At 52.0% G+C, this 17597-nt stretch overlaps 1 protein-coding gene across 11 annotated transcripts in view; it reads left to right on the forward strand.

The window, feature by feature from the left end:
• POLA2 (DNA polymerase alpha 2, accessory subunit) overlaps positions 1 to 17597 on the forward strand; it is a 44608-nt gene extending 27011 nt beyond the window's left edge. For 2 of the 11 annotated variants that reach the window (XM_001169495.7, XM_016921233.4), the window contains exons 12-18: positions 647 to 685; positions 1396 to 1469; positions 5752 to 5860; positions 6145 to 6251; positions 7138 to 7197; positions 7462 to 7588; positions 8715 to 9212. In XM_001169495.7, coding sequence (XP_001169495.3) covers positions 647 to 685; positions 1396 to 1469; positions 5752 to 5860; positions 6145 to 6251; positions 7138 to 7197; positions 7462 to 7588; positions 8715 to 8864 — 666 coding nt within the window. In that variant the 3' untranslated portion in view covers positions 8865 to 9212. Of the gene's footprint in view, positions 1 to 646; positions 686 to 1395; positions 1470 to 5751; positions 5861 to 6144; positions 6252 to 6606; positions 6810 to 7137; positions 7198 to 7461; positions 7589 to 8714; positions 9213 to 9266; positions 10280 to 15377 lie in introns of those variants that run through there. The other 9 variants (XM_063783063.1, XM_063783066.1, XR_010147239.1 and 6 more) reach the window with 8 other exon arrangements.

Genomic DNA, 17597 nt, shown 5'->3' on the forward strand with positions numbered 1-17597 from the left:
TAATCTCTTTTTAAAGCTCTAAATACTATTATTAGTATGGTGATCAATTTACCTTGCTAGATTTAGAAAGTCAGAAAACCCAGTGTGCATTTTTATTGTTCGTTTGTTTTTTGTGTTTTTTTTTTGGGACAGAGTTTCACTCTGTCACCTAGGCTGGAGTGCTGTGGTGCGATCTCGGCTCACTGTAGCCTCCACCTCCTGGGCTCAAGTGAGCCTCCCCTATCCTCCCTGAGTCTTCCGAATAGCTTGGACTACAGGCACACGCCACCATGCCCAACTAATTTTTGTATTTTTTTGTAGAGAGAGGGTTTCACCATATTGCCCAGGCTAGTCTTGAACTCCTGGGCTCAGGCAATCTGCCCACCTCAGCTTCCCAAAGTGCTAGGATTACAGATGTGAGCCCAGTGTTATAGTGGTTATGGGGCTCTGGGAGCCTCCCTCCATCTGGGGCACACGTGTTTCTGCCTGTGAAATTGGCTTGGCGCCCCCGCCAGCCCATCTGCTAACTGTCCCCAGGCTCTACAGGCAGCCTTGGAGGGACAGATGAGCCCTCCACAGAGAACTGCCAGAGGAGGTATCTGAAGTCATTCACAGACACAAGTGATTCTGATTTGTTCTTTTGGTGTCTTTGTTTCTCCCCTTGCAGTTTGGCCCTTTCCTGGATGCTAAGCATGAACAGGTGGAGGTGAGTGGGCTGGGGTGGGAAGGGGTCCTGGGTACTTGAATCCAGTCAGGCTCTCACTTTTCATTTTTTAGTGTTTATCCCACATCTGTAACAAACACATTAAGTCCTGTGGCTAATCAGAAAATCATTTTAGCAGAGCACTTTATTAATAAAGATCTGGAATCCAAGGGCCTCCTTTCACCAGAATACAAGGCTGTCTGGAAGCTGGGGGAGGGACATATAAGTCCTAATGTTCCTTTGTTTGTGATGCCTGCTGCTAAGGCACAAGAGCACTAGCACAAATGCAGGTGTCTGGCAGTCACGGGCTGCCCTGTGAAAGAACCTGTCCTGGCCAATACCCCAAGCTTATAACTCATCTTGCTGTCCTTTGCATAAAACACGAATGGTCCTTCCTGGGACATCTCCATGGCTGAGGTCTGGGACCTCCAATCCTTTGTCTCACGATACTTTACCTTCCATGGAAAATATTTCAAAGTACTCTTTCTTTTAGTCTCTCTCAGATTGCATTCAAGAGGGTTAATTCCCACATCTCCTATCCTCCCTTCGACTAGACTTAGCTCCTTAAGACAAAGACCATGTCTTTTTCATCTTTGCGTCTCCTTCAGCTCCTAGCCCAACAGCTGACATCTATGGGTCACCTAACAATGTTAAACAAGTGAATAAACACCAAACATCTGCCGTCTAAATCTGTCTCCTTTCCTTTCTTGCAGAATTGTCTACTGACAAGTCCATTTGAAGACATTTTCAAGCAGTGTCTACGAACAATTATTGAAGGCACAAGAAGGTCAGATTTCAAAATACTGGACAGAACCTTAAGCTTCTTAGGTTTCTCCAGAGCTTCCCATTAAGAAACTGAAACTGCTTAAAAGTCGTGGCAGGGCCAGGCTCAGTGGATCACACCTGTAATCCCAGCACTTTGGGAGGCCGAGGTGGGCACATCACCTGAGGTCAGGAGTTTGAGACCAGCCTGGCCAATATGGTAAAACTCTGTCTGTACTAAAAATACAGAATTAGCCAGGCGTGGCGGTGGGCACCTGTAATCCCAGCTACTTGGGAGGCTGAGGCAGGAGAATCACTTGAACCTGGGAGGCAGAGGTTGCAGTGAGCCAAGATCGTGCCGTTGCACTCCAGCCTAGGCAAAAAGAGCGCAACTCCATCTCAAAAAAAAAAAAAAAAAGCCGGGCGTGGTGGCTCACGCACTTTGGGAGGCCAAAGCAGGCGGATCACCTGAGGTCAGGAGTTCAAGACCAGCCTGATCAACATGGTGAAACCCTATCTCTACTAAAATTACAAAATTAGCTGGGCGTGGTGGCACATGCCTGTAATCCCAACTACTGCGGAGGCTGAGGCAGGAGAATCTCTTGAACCCAGGAGGCAGATGTTGCAGTGAGCCGAGACCACACCATTGCACTCCAGCCTGGGCAACAAGAACAAAACTCCTTTTCCAAAAAAAAATCATGGCAGTTCCTATTCTTTCCTTCCTTTTGAACTACCGAGATCAGCTAGAACCCTTGAACTTCAAGTGCAAGTTAAGGGGCATCTCTGTAAAACACAAAGATAAACATACTTGAAAGGACAAGGCTGCATCGGCTCTCACTCTTTGGTTGCTCTTTCTCTTCTATACTTAGTTCCTTTTCTCACTCCCTTTTGTATAAACTAATATTCCACGGGAATCTTCCCAGGATGGTTTTGAGAAGTGTTTGATGACTTACGCAGTGAAATCCTGTGAGACCCCAAACATCTTGTTGTGTAAGTGATTGTATTGGGTAAGCCCAAGTTCCTCCCAAGTCAGTGCTTCCCCAGGGTTCGTGGGAAGCCGCCAGTGGCTACAGCTGGTGGTGATAGAAACTCTCAGTGAGGGTGGGGCCTTGAATCCTTGCCATAGACCAAACGGAAGGAACTGTGAGACGTTACAGCAGTGATGAGAGAGCTGTGCAGTTCTCATTTGAGAGGAAAGTCACTGTTCCAGGAAGAGGCTAAAGCCGGAAGTGGAAAGTTATTCAGAAATCTGACATCCTCCATTCCTGTCCCTTTTCCCCAGTGCCAGGGTTTGAAAGAAGTTGGTATAGGTGGTAGATCTCCTCACAAGATCTGCATGCTTGTAGCTGAGCTAATAAAATACAAATATTCCTGAGGCTAAGCATTTAAAAACGAGTCTGTCACAAAGGTGGTTTTTAAAATAAGATGTCTAACCTTCTGCCTTTTAGCCATGAGAACTGATCCCAGAATCAATAAGTTGTAACACTACCTTCTTGTACCAGCAGTGTGGGCCAGGATGGTAGATGTCACAGCTGGAATAAAGAACATCCCCCAACTCACCCCAGAATCAGAGACTTGGGTTGTGCCAGTGACAACCATGGCTGGTTCTGCCCTTTCCTCCCCTGCCTCCCTCAGATGAAGGTGATGCAGGTGCCTTCCCTCTTCCCCAGATTTGCTGTGATCCTGGTCAAGTTCATCAGGCCTGGAGAGTGGTTGGAACTCCTCAGGAGATAGACCCCCAAAACACAGGAGCAGGGCTGTGTTCTCCTTTTGTCAGCCCTTGGGGATAGGCAGGGACTGTGTCGTAGTGCCCTAACACTGGCTGGGTGCTTTCAGTTTGAGGTCGGGTTCTGTTTTTGGTTCCTTACCCCATGTGGTATTGACAGCAGTGATAGAAATAAAGCACAGATGAGGCATTGTCACACTGGGGATGAGAGCCCAGCACCACCAGGCACTTTCATCTATGGCCAGTGTGTGCCACAGGGCAGGGGGAGCTGCCCCACCCTTCTAGAAACAGTATATAAACAGTTCTTGGGCAGAGAATTTCTTTGTATTCCTGAGAGGTCAGAAATGCAGAGCATTAAGCTGAGTCATCATTAGTAAAAGTCAGAGCCAGGCTAAGCACAGGGGCTCACGCCTATAATCCCAGCACTTTAGGAGACTGAGGCGGGCAGATCACTTGAGGTCAGGAATTCAAGACCAACCTGGCCAACACGGCGAAACCCCATCTCTACTAAAAATACAAAAATTAGCCAGATGTGGTGGTGGGTGCTTGTAGTCTCAGCTACTCGGGAGGCTGAGGCAGAATTGCTTGAACCCAGGAGGTAGAGGTTGCAATGAGCCGAGATCGCACCACTGCACTCCAGCCTGGGCGACACAGCAAGACTCCATCTCAAAAAAAGAAAAAGAAAAAGAGCCAGTGAGAAAGCACCTCAGAGAAAGCGAGCAGAGCCCGCGGTTCTCGTCCTGTTTGCGGGAGCAGCTGGAGGACCCTCCCGCTGTGACGTACGAGGTTGTGCAATGCTGAGCATAGTTGGGATGTTTTTCTGATCCCTCCTTCTATAGCCGCTTTCTAACCATGAGCAGGAAGGCTATTTCCTCCTTAACTATTGCCCTTCCAAAGCCTACACTGAAACAGGGCAATTTTGTCCCTTGAGAGCAGCCAGCTGCACCTCAGTCCTTTGTGTTTATCACAGACGTCAAGCCCTTGAGATGTGGAGCACAGATTGTCCCATTCAAGTTACCCTGTGGCCTGTTTGCCAGACCCTGGCACCCAAATGGTGGACTGGATCACCCTAGTGAGCCTCTCAGTGTCAAAGGGACAGTAATGAATATGCAAACACCTTTGGTCTCAGGATTCTGATTTTCTGTTATAGACATCTCAGTTCACACTCTGAGAGGACACCACAAACAGTGATAAGGGTGACAGCTGTCACCAGCACCTTTTCACATGTGAAAGTGTATGTATGCCTGAGAAGTCCACATGTTTTAAGCAAGAGACGGAGATGGAAGTGAGAGCTATTGGTGGATTTTCAACATGCCCGCAAAGTAATACCTTATGCCTATTTGATTTATAAACGGCCCCTCTGCCAAGGTCATCTAAGGGAACCAAGGAAACGGGGCTTTCTTTCTCTTTTGTGTGGCTGGGAAAAATAAATAGTTGGCCCCCAGAGTTACAACTTTCTTCTTCACTTGTATGTTGTAACCCTAGAGATTCTCCTGCTCCATCAAAGGAAACATCTGCTGTCATCTGTGCTTTTACTGTTGCTGTTAAATATTTCTTTCATTTTTGCATGACAGCCTGCTGAGAAATAGAAACTCAGGGCATTATTTCCATGTGTGAGAGGGGAGGGATGCGATGGCTCAGGGAGGGGCCGCTTGGGCTTTTCTGCCTCCCACTGGAAATGTCTGTGTCTCGGTTGTCCAGTAATTATGGCCCAGTGTTCAGTCAGTCAGAGGGTTTCAGCTGGATCTTCTAAATACGAAGCCAGGCCAGGTGTGGTGGCTCACACATGTAATCCCAACACTTTGGGAGGCCAAGGTCGGTGGATCACTTGAGGCCAGGAGTTTGAGACCAGCTTGGCCAACATGGTGAAACCCTATCTGTACTAAAAATACAAAAATTAGCTGGGTGTGGTGGTGTGCACCTGTAGTTGTAGCTACTCGGGAGGCTGAGACACAAGTATCACTTGAATCCAGGAGATGAGGTTGCAGTGAGCCCACATCATGCCACTGCACTCCGGCCTGGGCGACAGAGTGAGGCTCTGTCTCAAAAAAAAAAAGCAGTCTCAGGGTCTTTTTAGTATGCCTGCCTTCTCCCTAGGAAAAATGCCCCAGCTCCATGCACCCTACCAAGGTGTGGCAGGGACACTGTTTAATGCCTGCAGGCTACACCTGCTTAGAAGGTGTAATGAGTCCAAGCTGTGGTTTAAACTCTGGCTCTGAGGCTGTGATTCTTTATTCACATCCTTGTCTTTCTAGACTTTCTAGATCTCCGTTTCTTTGCCCCTTTTTCTGCCAAAAAATAGTCTCCATCCTCTCAGTAGAAAGCCACACAGAGCAACAAGAAAGTGTCCCAGGCAATCGAAGCCTGTCCAGATGGATGGGTGTGAAGTAGAACAAACTGTCCTTTACTCCCAGTGTCCCATGGGAAACAGCGTCTCTGTTCATAACAGAGTGCAGTTCTGAGCTGCCTCCCTGGGGGTGGGATCTGCCTCCAGCCTGAGGCATCCCGCCTGTTGCGCAGCTGTTCTAACTCAACTGCACTCACTTTTCTCACTTTTCTGTTTGTTCTTTTGCCATACTAGCTCCGGCTCCCACCTTGTCTTTGTCCCGTCATTGAGAGATGTGCACCATGAGCCTGTGTACCCCCAGCCGCCTTTCAGCTACTCCGATCTGTCTCGAGAGGACAAAAAGGTAGCAGCACCCACTCCTTGACCAGCAGGCAGCCAGAATCCAGCATGCCTCTGCCACTAGCTCTGGCCCTGAAGGGGAGGGTGGAGAGGCCTCTTTAGGGTGTGCGTACAGCCTGAATCTTAAACTCCTTTTTTTAAACAGGCAAATGTGTCCAAAAGCTTGATGTATGTTGGTTTGGTCCCCCTTTCCGTGGTCTCCCCAGCCCTGAGACAACCCCCACTTTCATGGGAAGATGTTTCTAGCTTTGGCATACAAATGTTTGTTCCAATCCGTTCTCATTTTAGCAAGTACAGTTTGTGTCCGAGCCCTGCAGCCTCTCCATAAACGGAGTGATCTTCGGCTTGACGTCCACAGATCTGCTTTTCCACCTGGGGGCCGAGGAGATCAGTAGGTAAGAAGTGTGTTCCAGGCCCCAAGCAGGATGACTGGCTTTCTGGTCCCAGCCCTTTCTGCAGCCAAGAAAATCAAGGGGCTGCTTGACGGTCTTGACCAGAGAGAGCTGAAAGCAGCAAGCTGTGCCAGACCCTCTAGCCATCTGAGTTACTCTGTACCCAAGGGGAGGGGTTGGATGCATTAGTTTCTGTTACCACTTCTCTAAACTGCGTTTGAGACCCCAAAGAACCACGTCCATTCTGTCTTTGCACTTAAAGGCATCAAAATTCATCTACATTTTCTTTTCTGCTCCCCTTTTTTTCATTTCCCAAATTTGTGACCTGAAAACAAATGTGGACATCCTGTTTGTGGAGGATAAACTGGGAATTTTCTCTGAAGGATTTTCTTCACTACCAGTACAACATCCAGCTCTGCAGAGAATCAGGCCCTGACAAATTTGTTGAGTTGAAGTTGGGCAGCTCCATTCTGCCGTCATCCTTGATGGGAAGGGGCGTGTGAAGCGACTCGCGTGTGAAGCGAGACGGGTGCGGCTCCTTGGCTGAGGTTTGAGATTCAGGTCAGCCTGGCTACACACCCGCCTCATGATGGTGCCAACTTTGCATCCTCTTGCACAGTACAGTGCTGGCTAATGGCCTTCCTTGATCTTGATTATGAGGGATTCCTGTGCTTTCCCTTCTCAACCTGGTGTCCTGCGTCCCTCCTCATGTGGGGACAGACTGAGCTCCTTGTGGGTGGGTCTTTAAACTTCCCCAGAGGCATCCTCCTCTTGTTGCTGTGCCTTGGCCATTTACCTTCTCTCTGGTTTATTAAATTCTCCAGTCCTCCCTGAAGAGAAATGGGCTGAAAAACAGGGTTCTGTGTTCATGCTTTCTTTTCTTTCCCAGTTCTTCCGGAACTTCAGACAGATTCAGCCGAATACTCAAGCACATCTTGACCCAGAGGAGGTGAGCTTGCCGCTGGGACCCCCGACTGTGGAGAGAGTGCCTTGGGGTCATGGAGCTATGACAAGCATGACTGTAAGAGCCTTCACCAGGTTACCAGCAGGGAACTTTACCCTGTGATGACAAGCCTGCATTCTGCCCCACACACACAGAGAAAAAGTCAGTCTGTGGACGCCAGCAGCACGAAAGCCAGTACCTAGGGGGACGCTGTCTGAGAAGGGGGCCCCCCGGTCAGCTAGTGCTGACAATTTCTCTCTGTCTCTGTAGCTACTACCCACTCTACCCGCCCCAGGAAGACATGGCCATTGACTATGAGTCGTTCTATGTTTACGCACAGCTGCCTGTCACCCCAGATGTCCTCATCATCCCGTCAGAGCTGAGGTACTTTGTGAAGGTAGGTTTGAACTCTGCTTTTTCCCAGAAACACCAGAACCCAGTCTTTGACTTTCCCTTCTAGACCACCCGGCACTCACCCCTCATGGGTCTGCTGATGGGGATGGGGCCTCTAGCACCCTGCCCTGTGGCCTTGTTTCTTTGGGGAGGTGGTGGGACCAGAAAACAAACAACTCTGTCAGTAAAATGCTTGAGTAAACAGTGTCCTCTCCTCCCTCCCCAAGAGAACGAGAGCCCAGGTGACTAGGAAGGCCCTCAAATGAGGGCTTTCACCAGGCCACATAGAGGTGACCTGGGGAAGATTTCATATGTACACTTGCCTGTCCTCTGCCTCCCAAATTCTGATATGACCTCCAAGTGGGCTCAGCTGGGAATACCTTGAAGAAGCTATTGGGTCATTTTGATCTCTCCCACCCTTTAGCCCTGCCTGCCTTGGAGTTAGGTCCCTTACAAGGAATCTGCCTAGACCAGTCCTCCTCTTGCCAAACAAGAGTTAGTTCAATCTCAAGAGGTTAAAAAAAAGTTTTTCACATGAGAAAGCAGTAAACAGCTAGATCAGGTTTGTCTCCAAGTTTAGGAGTTGATTGTCATTCTGCCAAGTCACCTCATTCTTCTGTTTGAAAGACTTAAAAGGAATTCAAAGCTTTCTAGTGACAAGTTAACATATGTGACTGAGGCCGGGCGCAGTGGTTGACAATTGTAATCCCAGCACTTTGGGAGGCCGAGGTGGGTGGATCACCTGAGGTCAGGAGTCTGAGACCAGCCTGGCCAACATGGTAAAACCCCATCTCTACTAAAAATACAAAAATTAGCCAGGCATGGTGGTGTGGGTGCCTGTAATCCAAGCTACCTGGGAGCCTGAGGCAGGAGAATCGCTGGAACCTGGGAGGTGGAGGCTGCAGTGAGCTGAGATCTCACCACTGCACTCCAGCCTGGGCAACAGAGCGAGACTCCATCTCAAAAAAAAAAAAAAAAGTGACTGAAAATGTGTCTGGTGGTTTGGTTGCCTTCGTTTCCATTTTCTAAAACCCTCTTTGGGGTCCAGCCATCTGATGGCACTTCTTTTTCACATTGGTTCCCAGTTAGTTGAGGCTCTCCAAACCTGTCACCTCTCCTCTCCTCCCCAGGATGTCCTCGGCTGTGTCTGTGTGAACCCTGGGCGCCTTACCAAAGGGCAAGTGGGAGGCACCTTCGCCCGACTCTACCTTAGGAGGCCGGCAGCGGACGGGGCAGAGAGGCAGAGCCCATGCGTTGCTGTGCAGGTCGTCAGGATCTGAGGCTTCTGTCCTCTGCTGTTCTCTGCTGTGTGGGCCCTTAAAGTCTTAGCCAAGAGCCAAGACATAGCCCTGTGACAAGGTGAACAGTTGGGTGGGAAAGGAGAGAGGAGCCAGCCAGGGAGGGGCAGCTGCAGTGACCAGGCCCAGCAGGGAGGACTTGTGCAGCCGGGCCTGCCTGTGAGTGGTGCCTCTCCTGGAAGGAAGCTCTTGCTTCTCAGTCCATGCTCCATGTCCAGAAGTAAGCCAGCTGTGGATCCCGCCCACTCAGAAAAGGCGAGAAAGCTTTGTGATTTTCTACATGAATCAAACACAGAAACAACTTTTGGAGAAATTAAATTCTGAGTGTGACTTCTGAGTTTGACCTTTCTTCTATTTTCTTTTATTTATTTATTTTGTTTTTAGACGGAGTCTCGATCTGTCGCCCAGGCTGGAGTGCAGTGGTGAGATCTCGGCTCACTGCAAGCTCTGCCGCCCGGGTTCATGCCATTCTCCTGCCTCAGCCTCCTGAGTAGCTGGGACTACAGGCGCCCACCACCACGCCTGGCTAATTTTTTGTATTTTTAGTGGAGACGGGGTTTCACCATGTTAGCCAGGATGGTCTCGATCTGCTGACCTTGTGATCTGTCCGCCTCAGCCTCCCAAAGTGCTGGGATTACAGGCGTGAGCCACCGCGCCCAGCCCCTTTCTTCTATTTTCTTTATCCTGGTAGTAGACAAAGAATGTTGCCTATTTGACCTATGTCCAGAGAAGGCAGAGTGTCAGTCACACTGGGTTTCTGTCCAGCCCCAGTCCTGTCCAGTGGGTAACTCTCAGCCCCACTCCTCATCCCCGAAAGGCCCCAGCGACCTCTATGCTGCAGAGGTGCACTGGGTGGGCCCTAGAGCTGGGCTGCAGAGCAAGCAACTGGCCGCATGCCTGGGCCTCCCTGCGCAGTTCCTCACATGCATGCTGTGGTCCCAGCCTGACCTCTCCATCTGGAGGGGGCCGCCTTGCTGGGCTGTTCCAAAGCTGGAGTCCTGGTGGCAGCTGCTTTGCCAAGTCGCGCAGTAGCCAGGGCTTGCCTGCAGCCCAGAACACTCAGACAGGGTCAGGCCTTCCAGGGTTCACAGCACGTCCCATGCCCCTATGTCCTGGCATCTGGGGAAAAGCTGTCACGGCCAGACGTGGAGTGGCTTCCTGCCCTAAGCTGGCAGGCTGTCCTGCCTCACATGCCAGAGCCAAGACCGGCAAACCCCAGCTGTCAGGGCAGGGAAGTGGGCAAGGGGGCAGCAAGCTGCTGGTGTCTATGCCTTGACTCTGAGATAAATAGATGACCTAACAGTGGCCAACTCTTGCCTCTCACCTTTCTGACGGTGAAATGGGATCGAGCCCCAGACCTGACCAGGGTACAGTAAAAGGTCTTCCTTTAAACACAAGGAGCAGCTGTTTTATTTCATTAGTTTTATAGGCACCTCCTCTGAGGCCAAGAATTAGAAACTCATCCCTGCGTGGGGAGTGGATTTTTCCGTTCTCCCCCAGCTCCTCCACACATGAAGCAGCCAGCTGTATTCCACGGGGGCACCATGACTTGTCAGCCTCCGGATGTGGAATTTTGGGAGCCCAGGCAATGGTTGCCTGGATACCAGTCGTGTGACTGTTGGAAATGATCTGGGAGGGCCGGGAGGGCTGGAGCAGGCATTTAAGAGTCAGACAAAGAGAAAGCGGGATGCGAACACCAGAGCAGACAGGTCTGGCAGGCGCGCCTCTGCCACCAGACAGTTCCTTTTTGCTCTTGTCAGGAAGGTGCCAAGTGACTGCTGGCTGACCGTCCCTAGACCCCACTTCAGCTGTGTCACCAGTTTCCCCAGGCATCTGTCATCCCAGGCATTCTCAAGCAGGCTCTGGGGGCGTGTCAGTGACGGAGGGTGGAGGGTGCCCAGGAGGTCAGGCCCGTCTGCCTCAGCCCCCTTTGGTGGCCTCTCCCTGATCTGGTCATGGCCCCTGCCCTTGAGACACCAACTAGACGGCCCTGAAGAAATAGTCCCGAGCTCTTGCCAGGATTTGCCTCCCATGCCCATGCCCCCACCCTGCCTCTGCCCTGGCAGAAGGAGCCGCCCTCCCTTACCCGCCTCGTGGCTTCCCTTTAGGGTTCCAGTCTCTGAGAGGGAGAGGGAGAGCTGCTGAGGGAACAGAAGCCACTCCTAGTTGCTGTTCCTGGGAACCCAAGTGGGTGCCAAGAATGCAGCGAGGGAATTAGGGCCTCGAGGGGCACCCAAGGTTGGGGGCCGGCAGGGCCATGGCGCGGATCCTCCATCCAGCTCTGCCTTCTGCAGCCACTGGGGCTTGGGGTTTCCTTTCCTTTGACCTCGGGGCACCCGGCCCAGCTCAACCTGGCCTTGCTGCTTCACTACTGCTGGGAGTAGCCATCTGCGCTGATTTCTCACTCCACCAACCCCACCCCGACGGAGTCTCACTCTGTCGTCCGGGCTGGAGTGCAGTGGCGCGATCTCGGCTCACTGCAACCTCCACCTCCCGGGTTCAAGCGATCCTCCTGCCTCAACCTCCTGAGTAGCTGAGATTACAGGCGCCTGCCACCACGCCCAGCTAATTTTTGTATTTTCAGTAGAGACGGGGTTTCGCCATCTTGGCCAGACTGGTCTCAAACTCCTGACCTCAAGTGATCCACCCGCCTCAGCATCCTAGAGTGCTGGGATTATAGGCGTGAGCCACCATGCCCATTTTAAAGTGTACGATTCAGTGGTTTTTAGTATGTTCATGGTGTTGTGCAGGCCTCGCCACCATCTAATTCCAGAGTATTTTCATCACCCCAAAGGAAACCCTGCACCCATTAGCAGTCTAATCCCATCCCTTGGCAATCATTAATCTAATTTCTTTTCTGTAGATTTGTCTATTTTGGGCATTTTGTATAAATGGAATCATACAATACATCCTCTTTTTTTTGAGACAGAGTTTTGCTCTTGTCACCCAGGCTGGAGTGCAGTAGCGCAATCTTGGCTCACTGCAACCTCTGCCTCCCGGGTTCGATGGATTATCCTGCCTCAGCCTCCTGAGTAGCTGGGATTACAGGTGCCTGCCACCATACCTGGCTGATTTTTATATTTTTAGTAAAGACAGGGTTTTGCCATATTGGCCAGGCTGGTCTCAAACTCCTGACCTCAAGGTTCAGCCTCCTGAGTAGCTGAGATTACAGGTGTGTCTCAAACTCCTGACCTCAGGTGATCCACTCGCCTCGGCCTCCCAAAGTGTTGGGATTACAGGCATGAGACACCGTGCCTGGCCCATGCTCTTTTCTGTCAGGTTTTGTTTGTTTGTTTGTTTGTTTGTTTCTGAGACAGAGTCTCACTCTGTCACTCAGGCTGGAGTGCAGTGGCACGATCTCTGCTCACTGTAACCTCCACCTTCCGGGTTCAAACGATTCTCCTGCCTCAGCCTCCTGTGTAGCTGGGATTACAGGCACCCGCCACTGTGCCAACTGATTTTTGTATTTTTAGTAGAGACAGGGTTTCACCATGTTGCCCAGGCTGGTCTCGAACCACTGACCTCAAGTGATCCACCCACCTCGGCTTCCCAGAGTGTTGGGATTACAGGCGTAAGCCACTGCGCCCGGCCTGTCAGGTTTGTTTCACTTAGCATGATGTTTTCAAGGTTTGTCCCTGCAGCAGCATGTATCAGTCCGCCATTCTTTTTTATGGCTAAGATCCCACTGTATGGCTATACGGTATTTTATCAGTGCATCCACTGTCGGGTTTTTCCCCTTGTGGACTATTATGAATAGTGGACGCTTGTGTGCAAGCTTTGTGTGAACACCTGGTTTCAGTTCTCTTGGGTATGTTCCTAGGAATGGGGAGGGGCTTTAGATTTACGAAGGAAGACAAGGCAAAGAGAGGGAGGGAGGAGGGACAGAGGGCGAGAGAGGGGTAAAAGAAAAGAGGGAAAGGGAAGGGAGGCAGTGATGGGCCCGGAATGGTGCTTCAGAGCCAGATTGTGAAGTCTTGCTAAGGCATTTGGACTTGATTCTTTCTGCCCCAGAGAATCTTGGAAGGGTTTGCCTCCCACCCCCTGTGCCTCACCCTGACCACCCAACAAGGACCAACTTAAGAGGAGTCCCAGGTGCAGCCCCAGTACCTGGTAGCACGTAGCAAAGGGGTGGTTTGAGGGGAGAGGGGCTCAGGGGAGGGGCCTGGGTCTGTTGGGGCAGGTCGGGAGGAAGAGGGGCACCAAGTGGGCCATTGGAATACTGGAAGCAGCACTCCAGTGAGACATGGGCGTTGGAGGGGTAGATGTGGGAGTCACTGCAGTCAAAAGCCACAGAACTGGGTGCTGCGAGGGTGGCCGAGAGATGGATGGGCAACATCCGCACCATGGAGAGGACTCTGGCCAGCACTTGCACTTAGCATCACTGATCAACAAGGCAAAGGGTGGGACTGGCCTGGGGGCAGGGGAGGGAAGAGGGATGGCAGCAGAGAGGTGCTGGGATTTCTGGCTAAAGAGACCAGAAGACACCCATGGTTGTTCATGGCAAGACTCCCAGCTGCATTCAGGCATTTGGGACCTTCTGTCACTGTCCTTGGTCATTCTGGGTCTTCAGTCCCCAAGCGACCATGCCTACTGCTGCTTTCTTGGGTCAGCCCTGGAAATGCCCGGGGGCCTAGGGGCTGGCCTGCCCTCAGACCCAGCTGGACTGCCGCCGGCTCTGAATTCCTCCATCCTGCCCCGCCTCTTCCCGGGCCTCTAGGCTCCTCCCCACCCAGAGCCTGCCTGACAGCTGAGGCCCTGCAGCTGCCCAGGCCAAGGGGCCCCTGGGAGGTCTCAGGGACAGCTGCTGCCCATAACCCTGCTGACCCTGGCCCCTGCACACTGCTCCCTGAGATCCCAGGCTTCTGCCCAGCAGCCAGCAGGACCCTACCAAGCCCCATCTTCTCTGCTCACTCCCATCGCTCCCAGATCTTCCCAGGGGCTGAAGCATTTTGGGCTGAGCATTTTCGTGCTGAGTCAGCAGGCCCCACCCAAAGAGTGAGAAAAGCTGCTGGGTAGAGGCACCCCTAGCCCCGCTCCTGCTTCAGAGGAAGTGCCTTTCAGGGGTGGATGAGGGGTACACCTGCCTCCGTCAGGCAGGCTTGGCCCTGTTCAACAGGGTGGGGACCCTGCCCTCCCACCACCTGCCTCCCACCACAGAACAGGGCACAAGGGTGACACAAGGGGAAAAGGGAGAAGGCACCATCACTCCTGATTCCCAGCGAATAGGGGGAAAAAGCATACTCACTCCTGATTCCTGGCAGCTTCTTTCCTTGAAGGTCCACTTTCCTCCTGAGGACTCGAGGCCCCTTCAAATTGCCCCTTAGAATGTTTCTAGTAATAGTAGTTGCCTCTGGGGACGGGTGTCCAAGGGCTAGGGGTCAGGAGTAGGAGGGCTCGGAGAACGATTTGTCATGTCCACACTCATCCTGTTTGAATTTTTTTTTTTATTTTTTTGGAGACAGAGTCTCACTCTGTCGCCCAGTCTAAGTGCTGTGGTGCCATCACAGCTCGCTGCAGCCTCAACCTCCCAGGCTCAAGTGATCCTCTCGCATCCGCCTCCTGAGTAGCTGGGACCACAGGTGTGTGCCACCACACCCAGCTAATTTTTGAGTTTTTGATAGAGACAGTTTCGCCATGTTGCCCAGGCCAGTTCAAGCAATCCTCCTGCCTGAGCCTCCCAAATTGTTGGGACTACAGGCATGAACCACCACACCCAGCTGTGTTTGAAATTTTTTACCATGTGTCTGGATTACTTTAAAAGAAGGTGGGGGCCAGGCGCGGTGGCTGACGCCTGTAATCCCAGCACTTTGGGAGGCCGAGGCGGGTGGATCATGAGGTCAGGAGATCAAGACCATCCTGGCTAACACGGTGAAACCCCGTCTCTACTAAAAACACAAAAAATTGGCCGGGCATGGTGGCAGGCACCTGTAGTCCCAGATACTCAGGAGGCTGAGTCAGGAGAATGGCGTGAACCCGGGAGGCGGAGCTTGCAGTAAGCGGAGATCGCACCACTGCACTCCAGCCTGGGCAACGGAGCGAGACTCTCTTCCAAAAAAAAAAACGAAGAAGGTGGGGATGGGCACAGTGGCTCATGCTTATAATCCCAGCAATTTGGGAAGGCTGAGGCAGGAAGATCACTTGAGCCCAGGCAGTGGAGATTGCAGTGAGCTGACATTGTGCCACTGCGCTCCAGCCTGGGCGATAGAGCAAGACTCAGTCTCAAAAAAAAAGAGGGGGTAGGGTGGTGGGAATAGACATATACAAATGTTTATATGTCGATCCAGCTTTCTGTAAGCACTCCACACCCCACAGCTGTTGTAGCATCCACCTCCTTGGGAGGCAGGCTCTCAGAATCCCTGCTCCCTGAGGGCAGGGAGTGTCATGTTCACTGTTGTCTCACTGGTCCCTAGACAGTGCTTGGCACATAGTAGGCCCACAAAGAAACTCCTGCAGAAGCAGTGCCCTCCTATGACATGCCTCCTCTCCACCTTCCAGAAGCAGGCAGCTTGGAAAGAAAAGAGGTGGGAGGCCCGCCTGCAGGGACAGCACAACACCTGCTAAGGGCCCTGCAGGTTGGGGGTCTCTTCTCGGCAGCGGGATGCAGAAATGAATGAGCGGACAGAATCTGTGCTGCCACCCAGAGCTGCCACTCCAGCACAGAAACCTGTTAACAGTGGACACTGCAGAGCATCAGATGGAGTCAAGTGTGTCAGATGGAGAAAACCAGAGCAGGCCAAGGGCAGAGGTGCCTGGAGTTGTGGTGGGTGCTGCACAGAGGAGGGGTCACCAGCTCCCAACTTTTATTTCCTAAACATGTGTCTCCCATACACCCTCTTCTTGCTATCCCCGGCATCCTACCATCCACCCATCCGTCCACCCATCCATTTACCTAACCATCCATTCTTCCATCCATCCATCCATCCATCCATCCATCCGTCCATCCATTCATCTACCCACCCACCCATCTATCTATCCATCCACGTAACCATCCATCCTTTCTTCCATCCATCCATCCTTCCATCCACCCACCCACCCACTCGTCCATCCATCCATCGACTTAACCATCCATCCATTCATCCATCCACTCATCGACCCACCCGTCCACCCACCCATGAACTTAACCATCCATCCTTTCATCCATCCATCAACCCACCCATCAACCCACCCATCCACCCACCCACCCATCCATCCACTCATCCATATTCACTGGGTGCCTACCACATGGCACACACTCTGGGGGACTGGCTATGATCCAATGGAAAATGGACATGAACCACATGACAACGGCACGGAGAGGTCCATGGTCCAGAGTTTCCCACGGTATCACAAGGTGACCCAACATCAATGGGGGTCCAGAAAGCTTCCCTGAGGGGAGACATCACAGCTGAGAGCCACAGGAGGCATGGGGGTGGCCAGGTGAGGTGGAGGGAGCAAATCGCAGGGCTCATGGAGAGCATGTGCAGGGACCTAGCCCTGGAGGCTGGGCACCGCCGACAGCTGACAGGCACATGTTCAGGGCAGCAGGCATGGAGCACTGGCTGGAGGCTGAAGAGGCTAGCAGGGGCCCTGCTGCAGGTTTGTGGCCATGGCAGCACACGAACAGGGCACGTGGCAGTCAGAGTGGTGTTTTTGTCTATCACCATGTGGTGTGGAGAATAGGCAGGCAGCACATCATCCTGGCCCCCAAAACCCTTGCGGGCTCCATTCTCCCCCCACCCCAACCCTGTCACCCAAGTTATAAGCCTGGACTGGGCCTGACTCCCCTTTCTTCCTCCATGGCCCTCCATGGGGGCTAACCTATCACCTAATCTCAGCCTTTCAACTTCATCATCTCCATCTCCAGCTCTCACACCACTCTTCAGGACCAAATTTTCTCTCCCTTCTACGCTAACTGTCCCCAGAAGTGGCCTCTGCCTCTAGTCTGGCCTCCCTCCAGGCTCCCCTCTCCAAAGCTGCCCGGCACCACCTCTGCAGAAATTCTGCAGTTCATTCACCAAAAAGAAACACATGTGGCTCTTAAGCAAATGAAAAGGTGACCAGCCTCACGCATCGTAAGAGAAACGCAAACTCTAACTACACCCAAATTCCTTTGTTTTGTTTAGTTTTTGCCTTTCAGATGGACAAAAATCAAAATAGGTGGAAACCAGGGGCTGGTGAGCCTGAGGAGAAACAGCCCTGTTGACTGTGTGGGGGCCTGGTACCTGGCACAGTCTCCGAGAAGGACAAGCTGACAGAGCTGACAAAATGACCACTGCAAGCTGGGCACGGTGGTGCGTGCCTGTAGTCCCAGCCACGCAGGAGGCCAAGGCGGGAGGATGGCTTAAGCCCAGGAGGTCGAGGCTGCAGTCAGCTATGATGACACCATTGTACATTGTACTCCAGCCTGGGTGACAGAGCAGGACCCTGTCTCTAAAATAACAATAATAAGACACCACTGCATGTATCTTTTGCCCCCCAGTCCTCCCAAGTCCCTTCTGGGAATGTATTCCGCAGCAGCGCTCGTGCATGTGTGAAAGGGCTTTTGTACAGATGACTCACTGCGGCACTGCCTGTCTTGAGAAAGGGCTGGAAGCAACCTGAAGGTCCCTCTGCCAAGAAGTGCATCTGTAAATTACCATACATCCTTGTGCTGGAATACCGTGCAGCTGTGAAAATGAGGACACACTCTATGTATTGATGTAGAGTGGTCTCCAAAATATAACGTTAACTGGAAAA

Source organism: Pan troglodytes, chromosome 9, assembly GCF_028858775.2.
Source record: "Pan troglodytes isolate AG18354 chromosome 9, NHGRI_mPanTro3-v2.0_pri, whole genome shotgun sequence".
Taxonomy (NCBI): Eukaryota; Metazoa; Chordata; class Mammalia; order Primates; family Hominidae; genus Pan; species Pan troglodytes.